This window comes from Theobroma cacao, chromosome 6 (genome assembly GCF_053813885.1).
Source record: "Theobroma cacao isolate CCN51 chromosome 6, ASM5381388v1, whole genome shotgun sequence".
NCBI lineage: Eukaryota > Viridiplantae > Streptophyta > Magnoliopsida > Malvales > Malvaceae > Theobroma > Theobroma cacao.
In genome coordinates this window covers 29,833,955-29,858,349 of record NC_142644.1, presented here as the reverse complement: position 1 = coordinate 29,858,349, position 24,395 = coordinate 29,833,955, and the positions used below count along the sequence as shown (strand labels likewise).

General features: G+C 35.4%; 4 protein-coding genes across 4 annotated transcripts; all 4 read right to left on the bottom strand.

Moving 5' to 3' along the window:
* Nucleotides 1-836: 836 nt before the first annotated feature.
* On the bottom strand, nucleotides 837-3,589 carry LOC18596923 (secretory carrier-associated membrane protein-like). Its single transcript, XM_018122858.2, has 12 exons — nucleotides 3,530-3,589; nucleotides 3,057-3,164; nucleotides 2,873-2,935; nucleotides 2,594-2,627; nucleotides 2,273-2,395; nucleotides 2,115-2,177; nucleotides 1,938-2,031; nucleotides 1,804-1,849; nucleotides 1,647-1,714; nucleotides 1,367-1,418; nucleotides 1,145-1,210; nucleotides 837-1,026 (listed from the first exon to the last, which is right to left on the bottom strand). Exons 1-12 carry the CDS (start codon nucleotides 3,587-3,589, stop codon nucleotides 937-939), a joined length of 867 nt encoding a protein of 288 aa, XP_017978347.1. The 3' UTR covers nucleotides 837-936.
* Nucleotides 3,590-5,473: 1,884 nt separating this feature from the next.
* On the bottom strand, nucleotides 5,474-8,191 carry LOC108662586 (secretory carrier-associated membrane protein-like). Its single transcript, XM_018123261.2, has 12 exons — nucleotides 8,132-8,191; nucleotides 7,606-7,713; nucleotides 7,431-7,490; nucleotides 7,228-7,261; nucleotides 6,851-6,973; nucleotides 6,647-6,709; nucleotides 6,459-6,552; nucleotides 6,328-6,373; nucleotides 6,171-6,238; nucleotides 5,871-5,922; nucleotides 5,646-5,711; nucleotides 5,474-5,536 (listed from the first exon to the last, which is right to left on the bottom strand). The coding sequence occupies exons 1-12, from the start codon at nucleotides 8,189-8,191 to the stop codon at nucleotides 5,474-5,476; spliced, it is 837 nt and encodes a 278-aa protein (XP_017978750.2).
* Nucleotides 8,192-9,079: 888 nt separating this feature from the next.
* LOC18596922 (uncharacterized) lies at nucleotides 9,080-15,683 on the bottom strand. The gene is made up of 15 exons (XM_018123247.2): nucleotides 15,174-15,683; nucleotides 14,119-14,214; nucleotides 13,911-14,018; nucleotides 13,640-13,675; nucleotides 13,294-13,404; nucleotides 12,951-13,034; nucleotides 12,759-12,877; nucleotides 12,225-12,326; nucleotides 11,870-11,986; nucleotides 11,717-11,782; nucleotides 11,293-11,359; nucleotides 11,034-11,087; nucleotides 10,740-10,847; nucleotides 10,059-10,094; nucleotides 9,080-9,450 (listed from the first exon to the last, which is right to left on the bottom strand). Exons 2-15 carry the CDS (start codon nucleotides 14,176-14,178, stop codon nucleotides 9,316-9,318), a joined length of 1,203 nt encoding a protein of 400 aa, XP_017978736.1. The 5' UTR covers nucleotides 14,179-14,214; nucleotides 15,174-15,683; the 3' UTR covers nucleotides 9,080-9,315.
* A 3,041-nt stretch (nucleotides 15,684-18,724) lies between these two features.
* Nucleotides 18,725-22,692, bottom strand: BRD4 (bromodomain 4). The gene is made up of 5 exons (XM_007025679.3): nucleotides 22,175-22,692; nucleotides 20,982-21,031; nucleotides 20,808-20,885; nucleotides 19,628-20,240; nucleotides 18,725-19,472 (listed from the first exon to the last, which is right to left on the bottom strand). Exons 1-5 carry the CDS (start codon nucleotides 22,322-22,324, stop codon nucleotides 18,942-18,944), a joined length of 1,422 nt encoding a protein of 473 aa, XP_007025741.3. The 5' UTR covers nucleotides 22,325-22,692; the 3' UTR covers nucleotides 18,725-18,941.
* Between the last annotated feature and the right edge of the window lie 1,703 nt (nucleotides 22,693-24,395).

The window sequence follows — 24,395 nt, the reverse complement described above, 5'->3', positions numbered from 1 at the left end:
ATAATTATTTATTTATTTATTAAATTGATTTTTTGAATTTTTGAACCGCAGTCGACCGATTATTCCTATGCCTTGTTTGGATTGAAATTTTAAAACCGGTACGATAATTTACGGAATTTAAATTATCATTAATTAATTAATAATTGATAAGAGATCATGTTGAGGGAAAATTCGTCTTTATTTGTCGGTAAGTTTTTTTGTCTGAATTATATTTATCGAATTTTAATTGTAATTTAGAATTAAAATGCGGACGTTAATTATTAATGATGGTGAAAGGAAATGTGTTTTGAATACTAAAATGTCGAAGATGGAGAAGAGTTTTGGGTTCAAGATATTGGAAAAATCAAAAGGAATTAATTAATTAAATTAAAAAAGGACATTTAAAAATAGAAATAGTTGACTTGGCTAACACGAAGAAAGAATGGAAACAGCATCGTCGAAACGTAACGTTTGGTGCGTCTTCCGTTCGTTGTTCTAGAATAACGTCCCTTTCGTTTTGCATCAATATTTCCTCCGTCGATATCTCTTTTTCATGAAAAAAAAAAAAAAAGGACAAAATAATAATAAGAATATTTAATTTGTTTTTATTTTTAGTTTTTTGAATGTGACGTCATGCATGCAGACTTGAAGAAGTACAGAAATATAGAACTGAAAGGGAATATTTGTAGTATTTAACTAAACTAATCTCAACTGAAACACTGTCTTGTCTGAATAAAAACGATTCTTTATGTTTCTTGGACATTATTCTTTACGAACAATAACTTGAACATTGGGATAGAGAATGGATCAAAGTTTTCATAGTGCGAGTTTTTGCAGCAAAATACGAAAGCTGTCAGGTCATGGCGATTTACAAAAGAAGCTTTGTTTACAAAAGCCATGCATGAGGTTGGCTAAGGAAATATCCATGCATGAGGTTGCTACCTTACTTGGTTCTGCTTAGCCCATTGCTGCCATTGCTGTTCCTCTTGCGGCACAATGTTTTGCCTCTGCAGCCTTACCAGTGCCACGGAAGTACCTGTATACTCTCTGTAAGAAAATGGGGGCAAAAAAAATGTAAAATTAATCAATAATGATGTTAGAGATCCATGGTAAATCGAATAATCAATGCAGCAGGAGTAGGTGAATTTGGGTGTTGATATCAGACCTGAAGGACCCAGATGCTTAACAGTGTCTCCCCACAGAATAATCCAAACCCAATGAAGTAGAAGATCTGCACAAAGCAAAGTAGAAATCGATCTGGTCAAGGCTGCAGCATTACAAACCATGTTCTATTAAGTTCTGCTGTCAATCAAGACTTGAAGAGAAGAAATGATGAAACAAAAGATTTTAAACGAGTGGAGAATGTTGAGGCTCAGGGTGTCTTTACCCCAACAAGAGCATCTTCCTTGTTCATAAGATACATTGCACTCAGGATTCCCCTGCAGCAGCAGCAGAACATTAAGTCATAATCAAGAATCAACCTTTCAACCCAGAAACTTGAGCTCGAGTTTATTGCAACAGTAAAGAGGAAAAAGAAATAATTAATCCTTTTTGGTTCACACCATCAACTCCGGTACTTGAGACCATTGATGATGTTACAAATAAAGACAAAAGGGCCTGGCAAGTTCTATCAATTTGAGGAAGGCTGGAAATTTTAAGGAACTTACGGCATTGATAACCCCTGATATATTATAGGAGGAGCAACCGCAGCATAGATGCAGAAGCAGATATGTATCTGCAAGCAGAAAAAATGGTATGAAATAGCTAGGAAGCTACCAACTCTTGGGGGGAAAAAAGGATCACCAGATACATAAAGTACATTACCATATAAAATATGAAAAACCATCCGAATTTAAACGCACTGTCTTTCCTGCAAGATGATCATAAAGTGATAAGGTCTACAGAATGAAGAACATCACTCAAATTTCAAACGAAAATGATCAAACAGGTTTTAGTACCTGCAAGCGCGATAAAGTGGACGATACCACAATATATAGGCTCCTGGTACCCCTAGCATGAAATAGATGACGGCGAGGAACCAGATATATATGCCTGAATGAAAATGTTCTAGGATTAAACACACAGAATCTAAACAACAGATTATAATGGAAAAACAAGAAGCTTTCTAATCCAACCTTTCCCTTTGATGCTTGCTGTGGAAACAGCTATGACATTCCAGAAAAGGCACAGCACCAATCCTGCATAAAATTACCATTCATCATTCTATCCTGTTTGCATCCTAGGCATCCTAGTGCTAATCAAATTTGAGCTGTGCATTTGAGAAGACGCTTACCTAACAATGACGAGAAAGCTACATATTGCATTCGATGTAGATAATTTGGTATCTCATTGGCAATATCATGGTGAATGATTGGGAAAAATGGTGGCCAATTTTTCACATCTAGGAAAACTCCAGCTGCAAAACAAAAAGAAGTTAAACTCTATGTGTTTTGCTTAATTCCCTTTCTGACAGTCAATCATCAGTGCCAACACTAACAGCTAGGGCTGTTTTTAGGATAATAGACTAATTATTCACTTAACTCGAAGAAGCTCAAATACCCAGAAGGAAAGACCTGCAAGACTAAAAAAAAATAAAATGGCAAATGCAGGTTACCTCGTGCTAGAGCTTCTTCTTTCCTTTTAACTACCTGCATGCCCTCAAATGAAGCTGATGAGTTAGAATTTTCGACAAGGGCAATGAATGATTCACCTAGTGCTTAAGGCCATTGCATAAAATCTGTATCTTGCTACTTATATATAAATATATATATATATATATATATATGTTCCACATGATAAATCAAAGTTTTAGCATGCTCCAAAAATCATTAGTCTATGATAGTTTAGAATCTACATTCATTCAAAGTTTTTAACGCATCTGCAAAGGTATTACCTCCTCCCTCCCCCTGATTTCAGCTTCCTTGGCCTGGAGTTCTCTCTCTTTCTGCTTTAAATTCTACATTTTAAACAGGGTATGATCAGAGAAAACTGAATGTTCAGTTTAAAGGCATTATATAAATAGTAAGCATATAACAAACTCAGTTCCCCAAAAACCAGAAACTTGGGTCCTAATTTACCGTTGCTTTATCCAGAGTAATGTCAAGGGCTGGATTGCGATCATAATTGTAGCTGGCAGGTTCAGGAGAAAGAGCTGGAAGCGTTGAGTGTGAATAATGTGTAGGATTCTGGAAGTTCACCAATTATCCAAGCAAATCGTTGCATGGAAAACCCAAAAAACCAAACAAAAGATTACAAGCTTACAACATATATAATCACCAAAACCACCAATGCTCTTTAAAGAAAACGAACCAAAGATCAATTTATTGTTGAAAATCAAAATTTTCTTAATTCCAACTCCATTTTCCGTGATCAAAGAGTTGTTGGGATTCAAAATTCCCAAGTAGATTATGCACGAATAGATAATTGGTTGATGCATGCTTGAATTACGTGCAAATATAAGTCAGCCAGCAAGCTTGTTGCATGTAAAGAAGCATAATCCTACTTTTCCATGCATACATATATACATATAGTCGAGAGAAACGAAACTTACAGAAAAGGGGTTGACTGCTTCTTCCTCATCAAAAGGGTTCCTATCTCGGTTACCAGCCATGATAGCTTAGGTCTTTCTATACAGACAGACCAAAGGTCAATTTTAGAAGAAGCGAGAAATGCAAGTTAATTTGTATAAGTAGCAATTTGAGTTACAGGCAACATTTTCTTTGCGGAGAGAAACGCTCTTTATATAGAGAGAAAAGAAACGATTTGAACTGATTTGTCTTCATTCAGATGTACCATTTCCGTTGACGTAAAGTGAAAAGGGTGTTCAGAATTGAGAAGGGCGGCAAGAAAAGCAGATAACATAGTATAATTTTCTTGACTTTTCTGAAAGGCAACGGATTGATCGAAGAAACCTTATGTTTTATAGCTTGTTTCATTGTTTCTGTAGGAGAGTGACTTGGAACTATCTGCCATGTTATTTCAAAAGAAACACATGGTCTATTCTTACAAGCGAGCAACCTTGCCTATGTAAATGTCGTAGCTATCTGGAGCCATAAACTAATATTTTCCAAGCAAGTCAAGCGTAGAACATTGTTGTGGCCATTATTCTCTTGTACATTATCGTGTGACAAGGACCAATCTTATAGAACCCAAGTAGATATAGCGTCGTCTGATCTGTCTGTCTTCTATGGAATTGAAGTATTAATACAGTTCATCTCTGTAAGGAACACAGAAGGCCTCGATCGTTCTCTTGTACATTGTCGTGCGGCAAGGACAAATGAATGCAATCCAAATCCAAAGTAACAAATACAAACATCCAAAGGTATGTAACAGGAATAATACTGCATACAGCGCCATTTCATCACAGAACTGAGAATTCAAGAATAGCATTTAATTTCTAAAACCCTTGAGCTTGAGCTTGATTTACATTAAGTAGAAACCCATTACACACATTGGGTTGTGTTAAATTACTTGACCCAAAAGTTTTAAGTTGTTTATTGAGGCAAAGAATGGGTTTTAATCTCTTCATCTAGAGATGATGATCAAATGATGGGATTGCTCTCTTGCATGAATTAACTCATATATATATGTATAGTTTATCCGAATTAATTGCAAAAAAAAAAAAAAAACCTTGTATTGCTAAATATATTAGACAAATTCGGAAGCAAGGGAACACAATTAAGAGGATTTCAAACTATGAAATAATTATGAGCATCCATCCACCAAAGGCTAGAGGAACTAAAATACAAGTATAGATGAGAGACTGCTGTATCTGTGTGTGAAGAAGCCAAACTAACGTATGGAGCCAGCTGCTTGGTTAGGTGCTGAGTTAAAAACTTAAGTTTGGTGACGTTTTATGTTTTCTGCGCCTTTGATATCTTACAAATGGATCCACCCAGTTCTTGTCCTCTTCTACCGCTTGATTCCATCGCTCTTTAAAGACTTGAAGCTCCAAAGTGGATTGCCTCCGAATTCTGCGACAATGTATGACCTTTTTTAGCAATCATTGTACAGGCTTATAGAAGAATCTGAAGACGATCATGTCCCACAAGGCCATAATCTTTTCTTTCCTTTTTGGATTTTTCAACTGTATTCATTCATGGAAAGAAGCCAGGTAAAAACTCCTGCTACAAGGCAATAACATCGATTTACACATCCAATGCGATAAGCATCAAAGATCAAACTATTGAAAACTGTCATACGGCTATCAAGAAATATGGAACTGAAAGGGAATATTTGCACTCCTTAACTAAACTAATCTCAAATGAAACACTGGCTTGTCTAAATAAAAATAATTGTGGTTAGTGTAAAGCTTTAATCTTGAACATTACATGTTGAAAATGAATTATCAAACAAACAATAACTTGTACATTGGATAGAAAATGGATCAAAGTTTTCATAATGCAAATTTTTGCAGCAAAATAGCAAGCTGTCAGGTCATATCAATTTACATCTCCTTCTTACAAGCAATCTCAGGAGTCTTAATCTGGTTCCTTTAGTAGATTGGGTAATTTGCCTTTGCAGCCTTACCAGTGCCACGGAAGTATCTGTATGCTCTCTGAAAAAAAATGGAGGGGAAAAAAATGTAAAATTAATGATGTTAGAGATCCCTGATAAATCAAATAATCAACGCAGCAAGAGTAAGTGAATTTGAGTGTTGATCAGACCTCTAGGACCCAGATGCTTAACAGTGACTCAACAAAGAATAATCCGAGCCCAATGAAGTAGAGGTTCTGCACAAAGCAAAGTAAAAATGGATCTGGTCAAGGCTACAGCATTACAAGCCATGTTCTATTAAGTTATGCTTTCAATCAAGACTTGAAGAGAAGAAATGATATATGAAACAAAGATATAAAAAGAGTCGAGTATATTGAGGCTCAGGGTGTCTTTACACCAATAAGAGCATGGCCGTCTGTAGTAAGATACACTGCACTCAAGACTCCCCTGCAGCAGCAGCAGCAGAATGTTAAGTCATAATCAAGATGGTATGGAAAATGAAAAATCGACCTTTCAACCCCGAAACTTGGCCTCGAGTTTACTGCATCAGTTAAGAGGAAAAAGAAATAATTAATCTTTTTTGGTTCACACCATCAACTCCAGTACTGCAGATCATTGATGTTTTTACAAATAAAGACAAAGGGCCTGGCAAGTTCTATCAATTTGAGGAAGGCTGGAAACTTTAAGGAACTTACGTTAATGATAACCCATGATAAATTATAGGAGGAGCAACCATAGCATAGTGGCAGAAGCAGATATGTATCTGCAAGTAGAAAAAATAGTATGGAATAGTTAGGAAGCTACCAACTCCTGGGGAGAGTAAAGGATCACCAGATACATAAAATACAGTACCATATAAAATATGAAAAACGATCCAAATTTAAACGCACTGTCTTTCCTGCAAGATGATCATAAAGTGATAAGGTAACAGAATGAAGAACATAATTCAGTTCAAACCAAAATGATCAAAGAGGTTTTAGTACCTGCAATCACGATAAAGTGGATGATACCACAATATATAGGCTCCTGGTACCCCTAGCATGAAATAAATGAAGGCGAAGAACAAGATATTTATGCCTAAATGAAAATGTTCTAAGATTAAACAGCAGAATCTAAACAACAGACTAAAATGGATAAACAAGAAAGATAAGAAGAAGCTTTCGAGTCCAACCTTTCCCTTTGATGCTTGCTGCAGAAACAGCTAAGATATTCCAGAAAAGGCACAGCACCAATCCTGCATAAGATTACCATTCATCATATTTGAATCCTAGTGCTATCAAGGATCATTAGTTTTTTAGATATTTACATTTCAAAATTTATGTTCAAGTAAAATCCAAATAATCAATCTGAGCTGTGTATTTGAGAAGGCGCTTACCTAACAATGTCAAGAAAGCTACATATTGCATTCGTTGTAGATAATCTGGTATCTCATTTGCAATATCGTGGTGAATGATTGGGAAAAATGGTGGCCAATTTCTCACGTCTAGAAAAACTCCAGCTGCAAAACAAAAAGAAGTTGAACTTGTTGCTTTGCTTAATTCCCTTTCGACAGTCTATTATCAGTGCCAACACTAACAGCTAGGGCTGTTTTTGGGATAATCACATTTTCTTTTTCAACAAAGAAATTGGCATTGCAGATTTAAGAATAAAATCAAACAGAGACTAATTCAGTTAACTTGAAGAAGCTTAAATACCCAGAAGGGAAAGACCTGCAAGACTTGAATAAAAAATGTAATGGCAAATGCCGGTTACCTCGTGCTAGAGCTTCTTCTTTCCTTTTAACTTCCTGCATGCCCCCAAATGAAGCTGGTGAGTTAGAAATTTTGACAAGGGCAAGGAAAGATTCACCTAGTGCTTAAGGTCATTGTATAAAATCTGTATCTCCAATCACTAGTCTATGATAGTTTAGAATCTGCATGCATACAAAGGTTTTAATGTATCTGTAAAGTTATTACCTCCTCCCTCCTGATTTCAGCTTCCTTGGCCTTGAGTTCTCTCTCTTTCTGCTTTAAATTCTACATTTTAAACAGGGTACAATCAGAGAAAACTGACTGTTCAGTTTAATGACTCTATAAATAGCAAGCATTTACGAACTCAGTTCCCAAAGAACCAGAAAATTGGGTCCTTTACCGTTGCTTTGTCAAGAGTAATGTCAATGGCTGGATTGCGATCATAGTTGTAGCTGGCAGGTTCAGGAATAAGAGCTGGAAGCCTTGAGTGTGAATAATGTGTAGGACTCTGGAAGTTCACCAATTATCCAAGCAAATCGTTGCATGAGGAAAACCCAAAAAAAAAACAAACAAAACATTGCAAGTTTACAACATATATAATCACCAAAACCATCAATGATTTTTAAAGAAAACTAACAAAAGATCACTTTATTGTTGAAAATCCACAAGTTCAGATGGCAATCCTTAATGAAAATCAAAATTTTCTTAATTCCAACTCCATTTAACGTGATCAAAGAGTTGGGGTTCAAAATTCCGTAAGCTTGGTTGATCATGTACGTAAAATACAGGGTATAGCTAATTGGCTGATGCATGCTTGAATTACGTGCAAATTTAAGTCAGCTAACAAGCTTGCTGCATGTAAAGAAGCATAGTCCTACTTTTCCATGCATACATTTATACATATAGTCGCGAGAAATGAAACTCACAGAAAAAGGGTTGACTTCTTCTTCCTCGTCAAGAGGGTTCCAATCGGGGTTACCAGCCATGATAGCTTAGGTCCTTCTATTGAGACAAACCAAAGCTCAATGTAGAGGAAGGGAAATACAAGTTAATTTGTGTAGTGTGAAGGCAACATTTACGGAGAGAAATGCTCTTTATATAGAGTGAAAAGAAACGATTTGAACTGATTTTTCCTCATTCAGATGGACCATTTCCGTTGATGTAAAGCGAAAAGGATAATGAGAAATGAGGAGGACGGCAAGAAAAGCAGATAACATCGTATAATTCTTGGCTTTTCTGTAAGAGAGCGACTTGGAACTATTGGACATGTTATTTCTAAAGAAAACACACGGTCTGCTCTTACGAGCGAGCGACCTTGCCACTGCAAATTTCTTAGCTGTCTGGAGCCATAAACTAATATTTTCCAAGCAAGTCAAGCGTAGAACTTTGTTGTGGCTACCATTCTCTTGTACATTATCGTGTGACAATTGGACTAATCTTACAGAACCCAAGTAGGTATAGTGTCGTATGATCTATCTGTCTTCCATGAAATCGAAGTATTAGTACAGTTCATCTCTGTAAGAAATACAGAAGGCCTTGATCGTTCTCTTGTACATTGTCGTGAAGGACAAATGAATATTTCTTTCATCGCCTTCAAACCCGAATCCAAAGAAACAAATATAAACATCCAAAGAATGTTTCGGACAAACTAAATAACTAGTAGGAAGAATGCTGCATATACGGTGTACAGCTCCATTTCATCACAGAACCATTTCGTACATAAAATTTTAGGTTGTTACATGAGAATTCAACAGAGGGTTTTAACTTCTAAATCCCCTGAGCTTGAGGTTGATTTACATGAAGTTGAGACCCGTTACACACTTTGGGTTATTTATTGAGGCAAAGAATGGGTTTTAATCTCTTCATAATGTAAATTCTTAGCAAGACAAAAAGGGAAAACGAAGACTTGTATTGCTAAATATATTAGACAAAATCCGAAGGAAGGGAACAAAATGATGAGGATTTCAAATAATGAAATAATTATGAGCATTCACCAAAGCCTAGAGGAACTAAAATACAAGTATAGATGAGAGACTGCTGTATCTGTGTGAAGAAGCCAATCTAACGTATCCAACCAGCTGCTTGGTTAAGTCATGAGTTAAAAAACTTTTTAAGTTTGGTGACGTTTATGTTTTCTGCGCCTTTGATATCTTACAAATGGATCCACCCAGCTCTTGTCCTCTTCTACAGCTTGATTCCACCGGTCTTTAAAAACTTGAAGCTCCCAAGTGGATTGCCTCCGAATCTGCAACAGTGTAAGCCTTTATTGGCAATCATTGTACAGGCTTATAGAAGAATCTAAAGACAATCATGTCCCACAAGGCCATAATCTTTTCTTTCCTTTTTGGATTTTTCAAATGTATTCATTCATGGAAAGCAGCCGGGTAAAAGACTCCTGCTACAAGGCCCGAATATCAAGCGCCACCTCTCTTTCATTTACACATCAAAAGCAATAAGCATTGAAAACTATCATATGGTTATCAAGTGGTATCACCTAAAGCTAAATTGCCAGTTTGAAGCCAAGTTGCTGTTTGCCAGCAGTAATAACTTCTCAGAACAGTTGTAGAAAAAGACGCTATATAGATCATACTTTCTTATTGCACAAGGGTTCGAACGGTATGTGCTTTACCACACATTTATCAAATTATTAGAGACAGTTATCCATCCCTACCATGCCCATCACTTCTTTCATTTATAAATAAAAGAGAAGAGAAAGCAAACACAAGGAAGATCATAAATTAGGGGGGAAAAAACAATAGTGCTGTAACCACATCAATTTCTTATCTAATCAAGAGAATGTCTCCTGTACAGAGCTACTGATATAATGGTGAATTGAGGGATTACTAATCTCACCTCAGTTCGTAGATCAAAACCTGAAGCCCCAGGACTCTGCACATAAGTAGGAAAATCCATTAAGAAACCAAGTGAATCACAATATCTAGAACAGTATGACTGCCTGGATGAATCTGAAAAGAAATCTGTTGCTTAACATAGTTTACTTTGATGATAGGAAATGACTCAGTGCAGAACAACGATAATTGAGACGAAATAATATAACATGTTATGAAGGCTTCCAACTATTGAAAGAAACAAATTAGGAGGAACTTGAAAGCCAATGATATGCTACTTTGCCAAATTTTGGCAGCAAAATCAAGAATTAGATCACCTTTGGATGGGACAAGAAATTGTCCAGACAAATGAAATATATAGGGCTATGGTTTCAGTTTAGATACACAATAAATAGCTAATAGAAAACAAGAGACCATGTCAGTATAGTCACACGGTGTTTAACACCGTAATAGAACTTAAAGGAATAACATTCTCTATGCTTGTTAATGATTGCCGTTAGCCTCCTGAGAAATACCAGCAAATTAAGATGATAGATATGCCTTTTTCTTTTTCTGGCAAAGAACGATATGCTGTTTTGATGGTGTCAAATTGAAGCACCAGATCGCAGTCAATAGAATAACAGAAACAAATTAAATCACGCAAATAAAACAGAAAAACAAGGAAGGGAAGGAAGCAAAGCAGAACCTTTATTGTTGTCGTCATTGTGGAATGCCCACTCCCACCCAAACTTTGAATACCCTTATGAACAATGTACTCACTATCAATCACACCCACCTTCTTTGAGCGATCACCCTGATCATTAACATATGTATTAATTATAAATATTCAAAAAAAAATTATAAAGATTATATTTCTCAGCTGTCCACAGAATTATTTGTTCACTAGAATGAAAAATGAAATGAAATATAAAGAATGAGTAGTCGACAAGGCTAAAAGGGTCCAAAATAGCATCAAGCGAATCTCGCACAGAAACTTTACCTGTGCACAATATCCAAGTTTCATATCCATTCCCCATCCATGAACAAGATCATTCTGAATGAAAATGATAAAAAGAAAAGGGCTCGGTATTAATAGAAAAAATAAACAGAAAACAAGAAAATGGTACTTGATATGATACATATGTCTGCTGCAAACTAAGAGAAAAGGAAAGAGTAGCTCATTTTTAAATGCAAGGCAGAGAATCAACACTGCCATCATTAAAATTCTATGTAGAAATGGTAGCATGCAAGATGATCACCTGTATGAGATGCCATGCACAATACCAGGCCGATCTTGAAAACACAGGAGCCATTCCCTCCACAAAACTACAAAGTTAATATGAATAAACCAAATTACTATTGACTGATCAGACAATGCCGCTAAATATTCTTCAGATGTTCATCAATTGGTTATCGTCAGTCTCATCTACTGGACAGTCAGGCAGCTTCACCAACCCATAAACAGATGATCTCAGATGGAGTAAAGAAGATGAAATGGTAGCAAATCCTTTTTAGGGCATAAATCCAAGCAATTGTCCATGACACTTAAGTTACCAAGTATAATGACAAGACATAGGACACTTAGATTGCTCAGTTTATCAAATCTTTAAAAGGTTTTTGTCATTAAATTGGTTAAAAACATTCTATGATGCTACCAAGCAATGTTATGATAAAATAACTCACCCAGTGCATGGTGGCCCCTCACTTGCACTCGTACACTTTGTTTTACCTCTGAGGTCATAGACTCTCCTGTGCTTGCCAAAACTTTTCATGTAAGTATACAGATAATAATGTGTAACTTATCAATAGTCCGGAGAAAAGGACCATCCCATTCACCTATGAAACTTCTTCATTCTTGCGCGGATAGTGATTCTGTGGTGTATTTCTGTTGAATTTGGGTCTAAAGCTGGCTGAGAAATCTCCAAACCTTCTGCTTTCACAATTTCTAGGTACCTGGAGAAGACATTCCAATTAATAAAATTGTTTAGGTTTTCCCCAGATGAGAATATGTTCCTGTCATTAAGCAACAAACAAAAGCCTCATAAAGCACAAATAGTAACTAAGGAAAGATTGAACCAAGAGTTGAGAAAACCAGAAAGGAGCTTATATTATTGTCAAATACCACATAATATATCTAAGCACAAGAAAATCAAGATATTGCAGGTAACAGAAATATCATAAAACCTTATACCTTCCTGGATCAAAATGCTGCACTCCCAAATCTTCATCCCAGAGGAATATGTAGTCATAAATAGACACAACATCTGGATGTAGAAAGCGCTTTGCAAACCACCTGAAAGAGGGAAGAGATCAGTAAGCGTATCCAATTAAAAGAAAAAGTTATTAATGTGCTTGTCGTTCCAGAGTCAGGTAGACTTAGAATCACCATACAGAAGTGGCAACAAGGACAATGATCATTTTGGCAATTTGATCAGGGAATTCCAGTAGACAGACCTTATTTTTTACAGTAAGTCCCAAGTCAGAAGACTCCAATTTAAAATGACTCAAAACCTTATTTCCCCAACTACCCTATTGGTTGAATTATGAAATGGGTTACATTTTGAATCCAAGAGATAAAATAAGTTAACTCATCAGAAACTACTTACGTGAGAAACTACAATTTTGGCAGTCTGTGCTCAGATATACTTCAAGCCAAGTATACAAATCCAACATGTTTCACTAGACAAAGAACAAAAGAAATCCTTTTACCAACAATGAGTCTTACCACTTTGTTTGGTTATGAGCTACTATGTGAACAGCTTTGTCACCCCACTCAAGATCCAACCATCCATCCACATGACCATCGTAATGGAATAAAATAATGGTAAAATTCTCTGCAAGAAACTGAATTCAACAAAATTAGGCAAAGAATGTGCAGTTCATCAAATTTGAAGGTCAACAGGACAAGGTGCAATACCTTTTGCACAATATCATCAACATTTTCTTTTTGCTTGATACCAACAGGCATTGCCAGCAAGTTCTTATTCATGGTAACATTAACCTGCAATAAAATAGCCATCCAATGTCATCAACAATTGCAAACAATCTGATCTTTTTGCAAGAATAGCAAAAATCCAGCAGATAAGTACAAAATTCAGTAGACCTGTTAAGCCTACCAAGATCATCCATTACTTTATCCATTCAAAGAGAAAAGTAAGGAGGAAGAAAACCAAAAACAACAAAAAAATAGTGGGCTATGGGCTACATTCAGATCTTCGCATACGAATTCATGCCAGCATATAAAAGGATTAGAATCTCACCTTTGACCGCAAACTGCTCCTTGACCATAGAGGCCTTAGTTCCAAATCTGAATGAGCATGCATGATGCCACGAGGCAAACTTTTTAATTTCCCAGAAGGCAATCGATAATCCTAGACAAAACATAATACGCAACTCAGAAGTCAAGAAAAAAATGATGATGAAGGAAACGCATCCAGACAGAGTACCAAGGCCAGCACTTAATGAATAAAGAACTACAATAACATTAACTTATACTGAAACATAGTGTGAAGACAAACCAAGGAGAAAGTTTCAAGTTCTACAAATTCAGGCATCAATAGGAAAGAAAAACTGATTTTGCATGATATATAATACTTAAACACTTACCTTTACTGTTTCAAAAGGGTGCAACTTTGATTCCATCTGACAATAAGATAAAAGAAGCATTTAAGAAATATCAGAATATAGCTTTAACAAGCCTCAAAAAGGTGAGTCATTCATTCTTCTGAATAATCAGACACCTTATTCCACTCAACCAATGCCACTGAGGAATTACTGGGCGTGTTGACCACTACAAGGCCAGGAATAACGAACCTCATGCTCTCCTAATTGTAAATCAAAAGCAGTAAAATCTAGAGAATAAGGGGAGTTGATATACCTCTGTCTCATGGTATTGATAATTTGTGGTTCTATACACAATGAACAACATAACTGCACAAATAACTCCCATAAATGGAAGCTGCTTCATTTTAAATCCGCAGTTTCCCTGCAACAGCAGCAGACATTTAGAAGCTTCAAAAGTAAAAATGCTATGAAAACTTCTACTTTTCAAGGCCTTCAGACTTGAAGTAAAAGTAAGAGCATACCCCTTCAGATAAAGCATTCCTTTTCTTGACAAGCGCATCCCACGATTCAAATGTCTTCATAGACAATCAAAGCTTTTATATTGCCCTCATAACAAACTGCAGGAAATTGCATTGCAAAGAGAAAAAAATTACATTAAACGTTTTCTAGGTAAAGGTAACAATTAATAAGCTACTGACTTAATTTTCTACTGAAACCATAAATCAAATTAACAAAAAGACCCAGTTCTTCATTTTGATCCTTATTTTATTTTTGATTCAGCAACTGACATAAGGAATTGGAAGCTGGAAAAGGAAGATAAAATAGATCAAAACCTGAGAAAAGGAGATGGAGGAGAAGTGATGAAATAGGTGGAGCCATTAAATAGTAAAACTAAAGAGGGTCCTTGCTAAATAAGTTGAAGCATGTGCGGGTCTCAAAAGGGTAAAAATAAAAAATAAAGCTTCACAATGCCATTCTAAATTCGGAAACTAGACCGACACCCACAAAATCTAGAACAGAACAGAATCCCAGTTACAAAGATTTAACAGCAACCAGAACTTTTCCTTCAATCATCAAAACTTCACAATAACTGTTGGAAATTAAAAAGAAGAAAAAAGAAAATCAAAGAATGAATGGAGCCTGAGATTAAAGGGTCATTTGGATTATGAGAAATTAAAAGAAAATCGTTGCCTGAAACAGAAAAAATGAGTTGTTTTGAGTATTTGTTAGATCTAAGACTGCAGCCATTACTATTTTAAGCTCCCGGTAGAAATGTAAACTCCAAAAGAAATTTTTAAAAAAATGAAAGAACAATAGAAAAGTTTCGATTTTTAGATTGAAAAAATAAAGAGAAACAGGATCGAAGTGAAAAAGAGAAAATTCCCATAAGCTAAAACAATCTCTATAAGCTTGAACCCCAATTTCTTCAATGATAAAAAAAAAAAAAAAAAACACCGCAAGAAAGAAAGAATAAGAGAAGCTGTATAAGCGAAAATAAAGTTCAAAAAAACCGGATCTTGATCCACCATTGTCTTAAAGCGTAAACAGAGGAGAGATTATAGAATGCATTACGGACCTTGGAGACTGAAAGGAAGCGAGGTGACTGATCGAAAGCGGAAGCTTAGGACAAATGTCGGTCGTCCGCTTCAATAAACCACAATGAGCGAATGAATCAAGCGAAAAAAAAAAAACAGAGAGAAAGAAATAGGAGAACGAAGGAAAGAGTCGACGAGGAAACGAAAAAGGAGGAAGCAGCGCCACGTTTCAAAGGGGCATGCAGAAGTGGAAGAAGAAGAAATGAAAAGAAATTTTGGGGTTCTTTTGTTTTTGCCTGTCTTTTGCATCGGGGTTCTGGGTTTTAGCTTGGTTTTATATGAGTTGTCGAGCTGCGGATCGCCGACGACTGCCCCTGCGACAGCTCCCTCTCCCCCTCCCAATTGCTCTTTTCTTTTCTTTTCTTTCTTCTTTTAATATATTTTTTTTTTCTAGTTTTCATGTAACAACAGAACAGCTGCAACTAACAATGTCATCGTCTGTCTCACTCAACCCTTCTCTTACCCCTTTTCCATACTTACTTCCTTTCACCATCTCTCCCTCTCTACGTTCCTCTTATTTTGGACTCCTCTCCCTCTCTCACACATGGATCAAAGTACTTTTACCATCTTTTTTATTTTTTATAATTATTGAAAGATTTTAATCAATTTTCATATTACGTTGTGATGAGAAGAAATTAAGATTAATACCAATGTTTATAAAATTTGAGTACAGGTACTTTATCTGTTATTATTTATAAATAAATAAATAAAGTAATTGAACTTCTTAAGCAAATAATAAAAGAAACAAAATAGAGATTTGGTTTAGCTGATTGATTCCACGTGAGAGTTAGCTTAAGTGCAAGCCAATTGGGTTTAAGCCAACTTATTAATCTCAAGTTTTGGTAACATAATCTCGACAGGAAGCAGAAAAGACGGTGCCCGAAGCAAAAAAAGAAAGCTTTGGCAGGATAATCAGCGGCCTTTTCTGCCACGGCTAGAATTAATTAGTATACGGCGTATTCTTCTATGTTCTCGAGATATACCATCCATCTTGAATTTATCATTTTGGCGTGCTTGTTTTGCATATCAAAAATAAAAATAATCATTCAAGTAAACCCTTTTTTTTTGGTTCTTAATCTGCATATAAAAAGTTTAAGTTAAAATAAAAATAATTTTTATGACAATTAATATAGTATGTGAGCTTTTCAAGTGATCTTGATCTACTATGGGCAAAAAGTCAAAAGGTTAAATAAATGTGATTAGGGAAAGATGCTATGAATCTAAGGTTGAGGAGGATCACATAGTTCATGTGAGAGTGAGTGCTTTGTGGGAGCCAAAAGATGAACCTAGCCATATGCATGAAGGTGAGTCATTAATGAACAATTTTGCTCACGGACCTACACTTTCAAATCTAGTATTATTATTTAGTATAAATCAAATCTAACTTGCCCTCATTTAATTCATATATGATTATGGTTATCACAAAAAAAGCAATTGCATATTATATATACTTACTATAAAGTAAAACCCATATCAAGATTTAACTATATATATATATATATCTTATTTGCATTGTTCATTATTAGTGGAGATGATGTTGACTTGGTGGTAGTTGAGTGCCTTAATTAAATGTAACCTATATATATACATATGTTTTCTCATTCAATTAATCTCTATGCCATTTATGATTGAGGTGGGGTGGGTGAAGGTGTGATTTGACATTAATTAAACAGTGAGATATGATTTTTTTTCATCCCGTAAACATAACTATGTGAATTACAATCATTTAAATTCGGGTTTAATTAAAATATACAAATATGAGTAACAGTAACTATTAGATAAATCATATAAATAATAAGTGTCAAGTATACAATAAAACATTGTGGTGGAGATTTCAAAATATATATATATATATATATATATATATATTTAGAATTATTAATCAAATGCTTACATGTATTCCTAGGATCACAAAACTAATCAAACATGATTAAAATTAAGAAAAAAATGGAGAAACATGTGAGAGTAATATATAGTTCGTGCAGAAGAAATGGTTGAGATCAAACAATCGTGCTTGTCACAAATTGTTTATAAATACATATTTTTATATATGTGTGTGTATATATATTCAAAATCGTAAATTGGATTAAGTTTGTGTGATTGAAACCAACCATTCAAACTGCAAGATTTGGTGCAAAGCACTTGATGGAATGGTAGCAACAATAAAAAAATGGAAAGGGCATTGGCTTTTGATACTTGTTCCAAAAACAAAAATAAAATAAAGGGTTGGAAAAAGACAGAGGGCTTGTACATTGATTAACATGGTTTTTTTATTTCCTAATGTATGGGTTTTTGTTTAATGTAGCTGGGGAAGGTGAAGAGTGGTTCCTAAGTTTGTTATGGCTTAGGTCACCTAAAAGCATGTTTCGGTTTCTCGAGAGCTTAGCCTAGGGGCAAAAAACAAAACATAGGTCAGAATTTGGGGCAACGGAAGACCAGGGTTTTGGTCTCACACATGCCAAGCAAGCAACAACTCGAAAGTGCTGAAGTTTCTCCATTGCCATAGGTCTTCCCACCCACCCCCGGCCCAGCCTTAGGTTTGCAGCAGTTTACTCTATGTTTTAACACAGTCAAAACATGCAAACATTGTATTGAATGCCGCTGGAACAGAGTTAATGGCCGCAATGATTCATAACTATGTGTGGGTGGTCATGCACATGCTAAGCTGGTTCATTGCATATTTAGAGCAAACTGTAGAAACAGATATATCTTAATCCTTTGAGCAACTTTCGGCTAATGATCCTTTTTTCTTGGACATAATTATCAAACCCCAACAGTATTTACTTGTCTATATCGGATCGATCTAGTTGGTGCTGGTTGCTTACCTCGTGAATGTTTTGGCATGAAGAAACCAGGGGAGTGGCTCAAGTTGCTTGAAAACTAAGTGATTTTGTTCATGGAAGTTGTTAAGGTCATTGCTTATCCTAGCAAAAGAGGTTACCAACAACCGAGCAAATTTGGCATGGGGCGACCAAGTGAAGATTAAATTTATTGAAAAAATGCTTCGGACTGAAGCCTTGTACTATGATTTCAATACCCTTTTTTTTTTTAATCAAGTTGGGTTATGATTGTGGCCATACCTCAAATTTTGTGTGCAATGTGCAATCCAATGATTTTGTGGGCATGGCCCATGCAATATACTTTCCTTTAGGTTGCTTCTGCTTATCATTGTCTCTTGACTCCTACCACCCTTTTTCTAGGTGATTGAGTTTAGCCGAGTCTAAACGTGAGAATTTCCTCAAGCCCTAGGGAGTAGAGCTAGCCCCAGTCATTCACACAATGAGCCAAGGCCCTGATGGAATCGGCTCCTTTAAAATGAAAATGCCAAAGCCAGCCCACCAGTTTCTGAATCCAAAACATGGGACAACTCAATGATGGCAAGGGCAAAAGCAATTACAAATACCAGACTTGGAGAGTACAATTTAGTCCAAGTATGCAAGACAATTAGACAAGAAAGTAGAGAATAGTTAAACACTAGGAATCAGTAATTAGCATGTTCTGCCATTGCTTATCCAAAAGGAAGAGAACTTCAAGATCAAACAGGGTTTCCTTTTTCTTTTCTTATTTTGCTCTCTTTCATTGCCTATGACTAATGTTAGTATTACAATGCAGTTCTGCAACTGTTTATCCAAAAGGAGAAAATTTATACACCAGATGACTATAGACACCTTTATACAATTCAGAACATTGAGCTACAAACGGGTTTTAAAATTGGAGACAAAAAGATCAATATACATTGTACAACATGATCACCGAGCTCGAGCTCTCTTTCTTCCTTTCATTGGACTTTCGGACTTTTGACTCGCACGTCCGCGGCCCACTTTTCTTGGCTGAGAAGAACCCTTCTTCGTCACTGGTAAGGACTCCACTGATGGAGGAGAATCAGCATTGGCTGTCTTTTTATTTGCATGAGAAACCCCAACTACTGCATTCCCATTGTTTGCTGCTTTTCCTGGCAGTTTTCGATTACCAGGGCGAATGCTTCGAGGCTTTGCAGGAAGCTTATGCATAGGTCTGCTAGATGTAAAGGTAGTGATAGGAACTTTACTCCCATACTCCTTGAAATGTTGTCGCAAAGTTGCAGTCACAATATGTCTCAGGAGCAGTGCAGATTTATATTCACGCGTGTTCTTGGAATAAAATACCATGGCATTGTTGGCAACTAATAACATATCGCGAAACAGTTCCTTAACAGACATGATGGAATTACTGGCTATTCTTGATCTTATGGTGTCAAAATCCATGTGCCGCAGAATCATCTTCTTGTATCTTCCTCTTTTCTGTGTGAGAGAAAAGAAAAAAAAGTTAAGACGATCCATTTATCAATACTAAGCCTTGCTGCAATTAACCGAAGCCAAAGCTTGGTGCAACTTAAGAGCAGATCAAAAAAGAAATTGACATCATTAACAAACAAAACTTAGAATAGTGTCCTTACCTGACTATCAAGCCTTCGTCGAAAGACAGAAGCGCAATAATTCTCTGCTACAGAACTAAATATTCCCATCATCGCATCAATGCCTTCCTTGCTTGAACCTCCACTCTGATCCTCAATGCCTGAAGATCTGGCAATCTGAGCAGAGTTGCTAGCTGAAGTTTCTTTGCAAGGTGAGGCACTAGCAACATCAGCTGGACCTAGAAACTCACTTTCTCCAACACTTCCTTCTTTGGCATCCCTACTGCAATCCTTTCTCTTTCTTTTCCCCCTCCTCTTCCTTATACTCTGGAACTGCCCTCCACAGAAAGTATCTGCTAACTTATCAATGCTTGAAACTTTCTCCCTCTCAGAAACCAGTGATTCTCCTGGCTTCATATCCATCTCTTCAGCAGGCACCGCAGCTGGAATCTGACAATGAGGTGACCAGTTTGTCTGGGCTTCCCGTGTGAAACTACCAGCAGAGAGGTCATCCTTAGATGTGTCCTTACTAGAAAATTCAACTCCCTCAGATTTAAGACATGGTATGGCAGATACTGTCTGACTGGAATCATAATCAATTCGAGAATCATCTCTTTTCTCAGCCTTTAAACTTTCAAGCTTTGATTCCAGCGACCTGAAAACGACTAAAATGAGTCCATTGCAATATAAACACAAGAATGCACATTTTAGAACGTAAAGAATCCAGAAAAAATGAAAAGTCCAAAGTAACCAAGATCAAATTCCTAAGTTAGCATGTGTCCTTATTTAAAAGAAAACCAGCAGTAGTTGTTCTTTTAGACATTTGAAATTAAAAACTTAATTGAATTGTTCATATTAAATTCTGAAACTCACTTAAGCATATCTTTACTAAGTTAAATTTGCAGCATTAAGCAACAAAAAAAGTTCGGACTATATCCAGAAAAGCTCTTCCAGGACCATAGCCAGGTCATGATTTTCTCTTTTACTACTTCAGCAAGCAACCTTTGAAGGATAATTGAGAATCTGTGCTCTGTATATAGTTTAAACCAGAGAATCTTCTTAAGGAATTTGGTATTTGGGAACTTCAACAGCTAAATCCATGACAAATTTCAAGGAAGAGTGTAGGAACAAGACTCGCACCAGAAGCATTATGCATTTGCCTAAGAGGAATAAATGTGCTGAACTACTGAATCCTGGTTGGCAATAAAGGCAAATTACTCACCCAATTGAATCTTCAGATTTCTCTAAAGCTCGCCTCAGCTCTAACATTCGTTGTTTGCGTAACTCCTCAAACCAAGCTCTAAGAAGTAAAACGAAATACAAATGTTAATAATGCACCATATTTCAGAATGTAATTTTGCAAACATGTGAACAAACTGTGGACAGGATTACTCACTTGCAACCTGAGTAACGTTGTTGCAAATCCTCGTACTTAGCTTTACAAACCTGCATTCAGGCACCACTTCATCAGATAAAATTTATGAAAATAAAAATATTAAATTAAGCATGTTAGCAAATAATGTAATAGACTGCGTAACAGCTGCACTACTATTCAATTGCTCCTTCCTGACTGAACAAGGAAGAGTTCAAATTACTACAATAAAAGCGCATCCTTACTCATATAGTTGAATTATAAAAAGGTTGGTCCATACCGACGCATTAGAAATAGTATTCATAATAACTTCAAACATTCACAATGAATAATAGGACCACTAATAAAGAGTATATCAAGCTATAAACATCCCGTAAACCAAACTACATCCCTGAACTAATTCAAAACTTTACTTTTTATCTTTTGTACGTATAACGTCCAAGAGGAAGGCAGGATTCGAACCTCTAATCTTCGTTAACAAATATTAGGCCAAGCCTAGGTTGTAGCAAACTTTAAAGTTTTAAACCATGGTTTTGAGTGGTAGCTTGCACCCAACAAAATCATGCATTAGTCAAGAGGCTAATTGAGTAACATTAGTGGACACTAATTGCTGTCTTAATTAGCTTTTAATTGGATCCTACTGACCCTCATTTCCTAAAATTTCAAACTTTCCAACTCAAGCCATAATTACTTTCCTACTCCTCTTTCATTCCTCAAAACATTATGCTAAAAACCGCCCTGGAATGAAGATCATACACTAATCCTTATTGGTCACGCGCGTATCACGTGACAAGCCATTTCCCCATTACCCAAGCAAGCCCATTCATCATTGGCATTGACCAATGACCACATCTTCATTTAAATAAAGGATAAAAAGATATTTAATTACGAAGTATAACCATAATCAAAATCAAAATCATGCAAATAGAACATCACGGTAGTCAAAGTCAATACGTGTTAGCCACGTATAATGTAACGAAACTCCCTTCCCTCCCCATTCATGTCGCTGTCTTCATACATTCCAATTTCTTTAATAAATAAAAAAAGAAATAAAATTATGAATAAATTCCAAAATAATTAAGGCAAAAAAAAAGGGGAAATAAATAAAATCCAATCAAAAAAATTTTTTCTCAACGGTAAAAAAAAAAAAAAAGAATCCGAACATATCAAATAAAATTTCGTTAATTGAATTAAACAATATTAAATTGGCTAATAACCTCGGGAGTGAAAGCAAACGGAGAAATGGTTCGGGCTTGGAGCTCCGAGGCGACGAGGTTCCAATCTCGGGTACCGTGCCGGAGAACCGCCCCACCCAACAAAAGCTCCTCCCACGTGCCCCACCTCCCCGTTATCATCTCCGTTCCCATTTCCACGTGTACGACCACGACAACTTCAAACAACGACCCCCCACCAGAAAATTCAAAACCAAAATTTCAAAAGCCACCGCCTTTCTCCGGCGCAAGTTCACCGAACGCCACCCTCTCCCCAAAAAACAAAAATTTCAAAGGATTTTCAAAAATTCGTTTAAAAGGGTATCGAAATTTCCTATTTGAAATGGTAATGGAAATAGCCAAAAAGCAAAGCCAAAGGAAAAAGTCTGTAAATTGAAGAGAGAGACAAAGACAGAGAGAGATTAAAGATTGTTTTTTTTTTTAGGGAAAAATTAAAAGATTGGATTTTTGTTTTTAAAGTAAGAAAATGGAGAGAACATCGGAGTCTGGGACAACGAAAAGACTTTGTTTTTTTTTTTCTTTTATTTATTAATTTAAAGGCAGGGAATTTTATTTTTGTTTTTTCAGGTTTTTTTTTTTAATTATTTATTATTTATTTTTGGTTTGGTTAGAAAAACAGGGGTTGTCTTTTCTTTAGCTTTTCTGTTTGCGGACACACTGGATTGACCTAATCGCCGGTCTATTTCCAATTTCTTTACTTTAAATGACATTCAACTCCTTTCTTAATTAGGATTTATCATTCTATAATTAGCATCAAATTACATATTTATAGAAATAATTAAATAAAGTAGTTTTTCGACATATAAGTGTTATGGATCCGTACTTTCAATCTAAAAGACATAATTATTTAATAACGTAACCCTGACCTAAGATCCGTAATATATTTTTAAAATATAATTTTGTAATGATTATTAATTTTTTTAATTTATTATAAAATAAAAAAAATTAAAAGAAGTATGTTAATATAGAAGTACAGGAATGTCATTAAATTAAAAGAGTTGTACTAAACCGTCATAGCCTGGGAGCCTTCTCTTTTCAAGGGATTTGTGATGGCTACATTGGATTTGTAATAATATTATTATAAAATTGTTGTCCTCGCCTTCTCTACTAAGTATTTGTAATTCTGTTTAATAAATTAATTTTTAACCTAATTAAATATCATTAATTATCTTAATAATTAATTATCAAATTGTTTGAATTAAAGATTTTTTCAATATCTTACATAAACATGTTACACAAACCTAAGTATATTATGATCGTTAAAATAAAACATATAATAATATGTTTTATAAAAATGAAATATTTATCGTTTAATTTAAATCAAATTAAAAATTATTTCGGATATTTTAACTAAATTTGTTACAATAATTTAAATATATTACTATTTGTCAAAAAAACAAAAAGTATAGATTTAATAGCCTAAAAAACAAGCATAGAATATGATTTGACCCCTTTTTTAGCTATTTTAATTTGGACAAAGTAGGTCAGAAGAAAAGTCTCTTGCAAAACCTTCTTTTTCTTTTTTGGCTCCTTTAAGTCTTCGTTTCCAAAGACTTCATCCATGGTTGACTTGCTCAAACCGTTCCCGGTAACCAATCACTGTGAATTTTCTTGTATATTTCGTTTCACTATCACTACTGACCACACTTTATTCCAACGTCTGATTAATGAATCGTTGGATGTCTTAATCATATTGGTTAACCAAAGGGACATGTTCCTGAATGGATAAGATATGAACGTGCTACTAGTCCCTCTGCACGTGCCTTTTAATTGGAGAATTTATTGATGGTTGTTTGGTATTTTAAAATAAACCCGAAACGAAATAATACTTGTTGGGTTTTGTTTAGATTGACAGTTCGTATTTTCGTATTTTAATCGTTTTATATAAATATAAGATATTTTTGAATTGTTAGTTAAAATTAACGATTTTCTTACTCTTAATATTTAGGTTTTCCTTAAAAGAGAAAGAGAAAATTTTAGCAAAATCTTGAAGAATACAGGAACTTACCAATTTTAGGAACAAAGAAAATTGATGATTGTTTGATATTCCTAAACGAATTCGAAACAAAATAATATTTTTTTATTTATTAGGTCGTGTTTAGATTGATAATTCATGTTTTCATATTTTAATGATCTTGTATAAATATATAAAATATTTTGAACTATGTTTTTGTTTTTCCAAATAGTGTAACAAAAATTTCTTACT

Bases quoted from the DNA above. Each gene is read 5' to 3' on its own strand.
- LOC18596923 (XM_018122858.2), bottom strand. From the start codon at position 3,589: ATGGCTGGTAACCGAGATAGGAACCCTTTTGATGAGGAAGAAGCAGTC. The intron at 2,628-2,872 runs GTAATACCTTTG...GAGGGCATGCAG, and splicing joins AAATCAGGGGGAGGGAGGAG to GTAGTTAAAAGGAAAGAAGA. The intron at 1,027-1,144 runs GTCTGATATCAA...ATTTTCTTACAG, and splicing joins TAAGCATCTGGGTCCTTCAG to AGAGTATACAGGTACTTCCG.
- LOC18596922 (XM_018123247.2), bottom strand. From the start codon at position 14,178: ATGAAGACATTTGAATCGTGGGATGCGCTTGTCAAGAAAAGGAATGCT. The intron at 14,019-14,118 runs GTATGCTCTTAC...CTGCTGTTGCAG, and splicing joins GGAATGCTTTATCTGAAGGG to GGAAACTGCGGATTTAAAAT. The intron at 13,035-13,293 runs GTGAGATTCTAA...ATTTTATTGCAG, and splicing joins GGAGCAGTTTGCGGTCAAAG to GTTAATGTTACCATGAATAA.
- LOC108662586 (XM_018123261.2), bottom strand. From the start codon at position 8,191: ATGGCTGGTAACCCCGATTGGAACCCTCTTGACGAGGAAGAAGAAGTC. The intron at 7,262-7,430 runs GTAATAACTTTA...GGGGGCATGCAG, and splicing joins CTGAAATCAGGAGGGAGGAG to GAAGTTAAAAGGAAAGAAGA. The intron at 6,374-6,458 runs GTACTAAAACCT...ATCATCTTGCAG, and splicing joins CCACTTTATCGTGATTGCAG to GAAAGACAGTGCGTTTAAAT.
- BRD4 (XM_007025679.3), bottom strand. From the start codon at position 22,324: ATGGGAACGGAGATGATAACGGGGAGGTGGGGCACGTGGGAGGAGCTT. The intron at 20,886-20,981 runs GTGAGTAATCCT...TTTACTTCTTAG, and splicing joins CAACGTTACTCAGGTTGCAA to AGCTTGGTTTGAGGAGTTAC. The intron at 20,241-20,807 runs GTGAGTAATTTG...AGTCGTTTTCAG, and splicing joins AAATCTGAAGATTCAATTGG to GTCGCTGGAATCAAAGCTTG.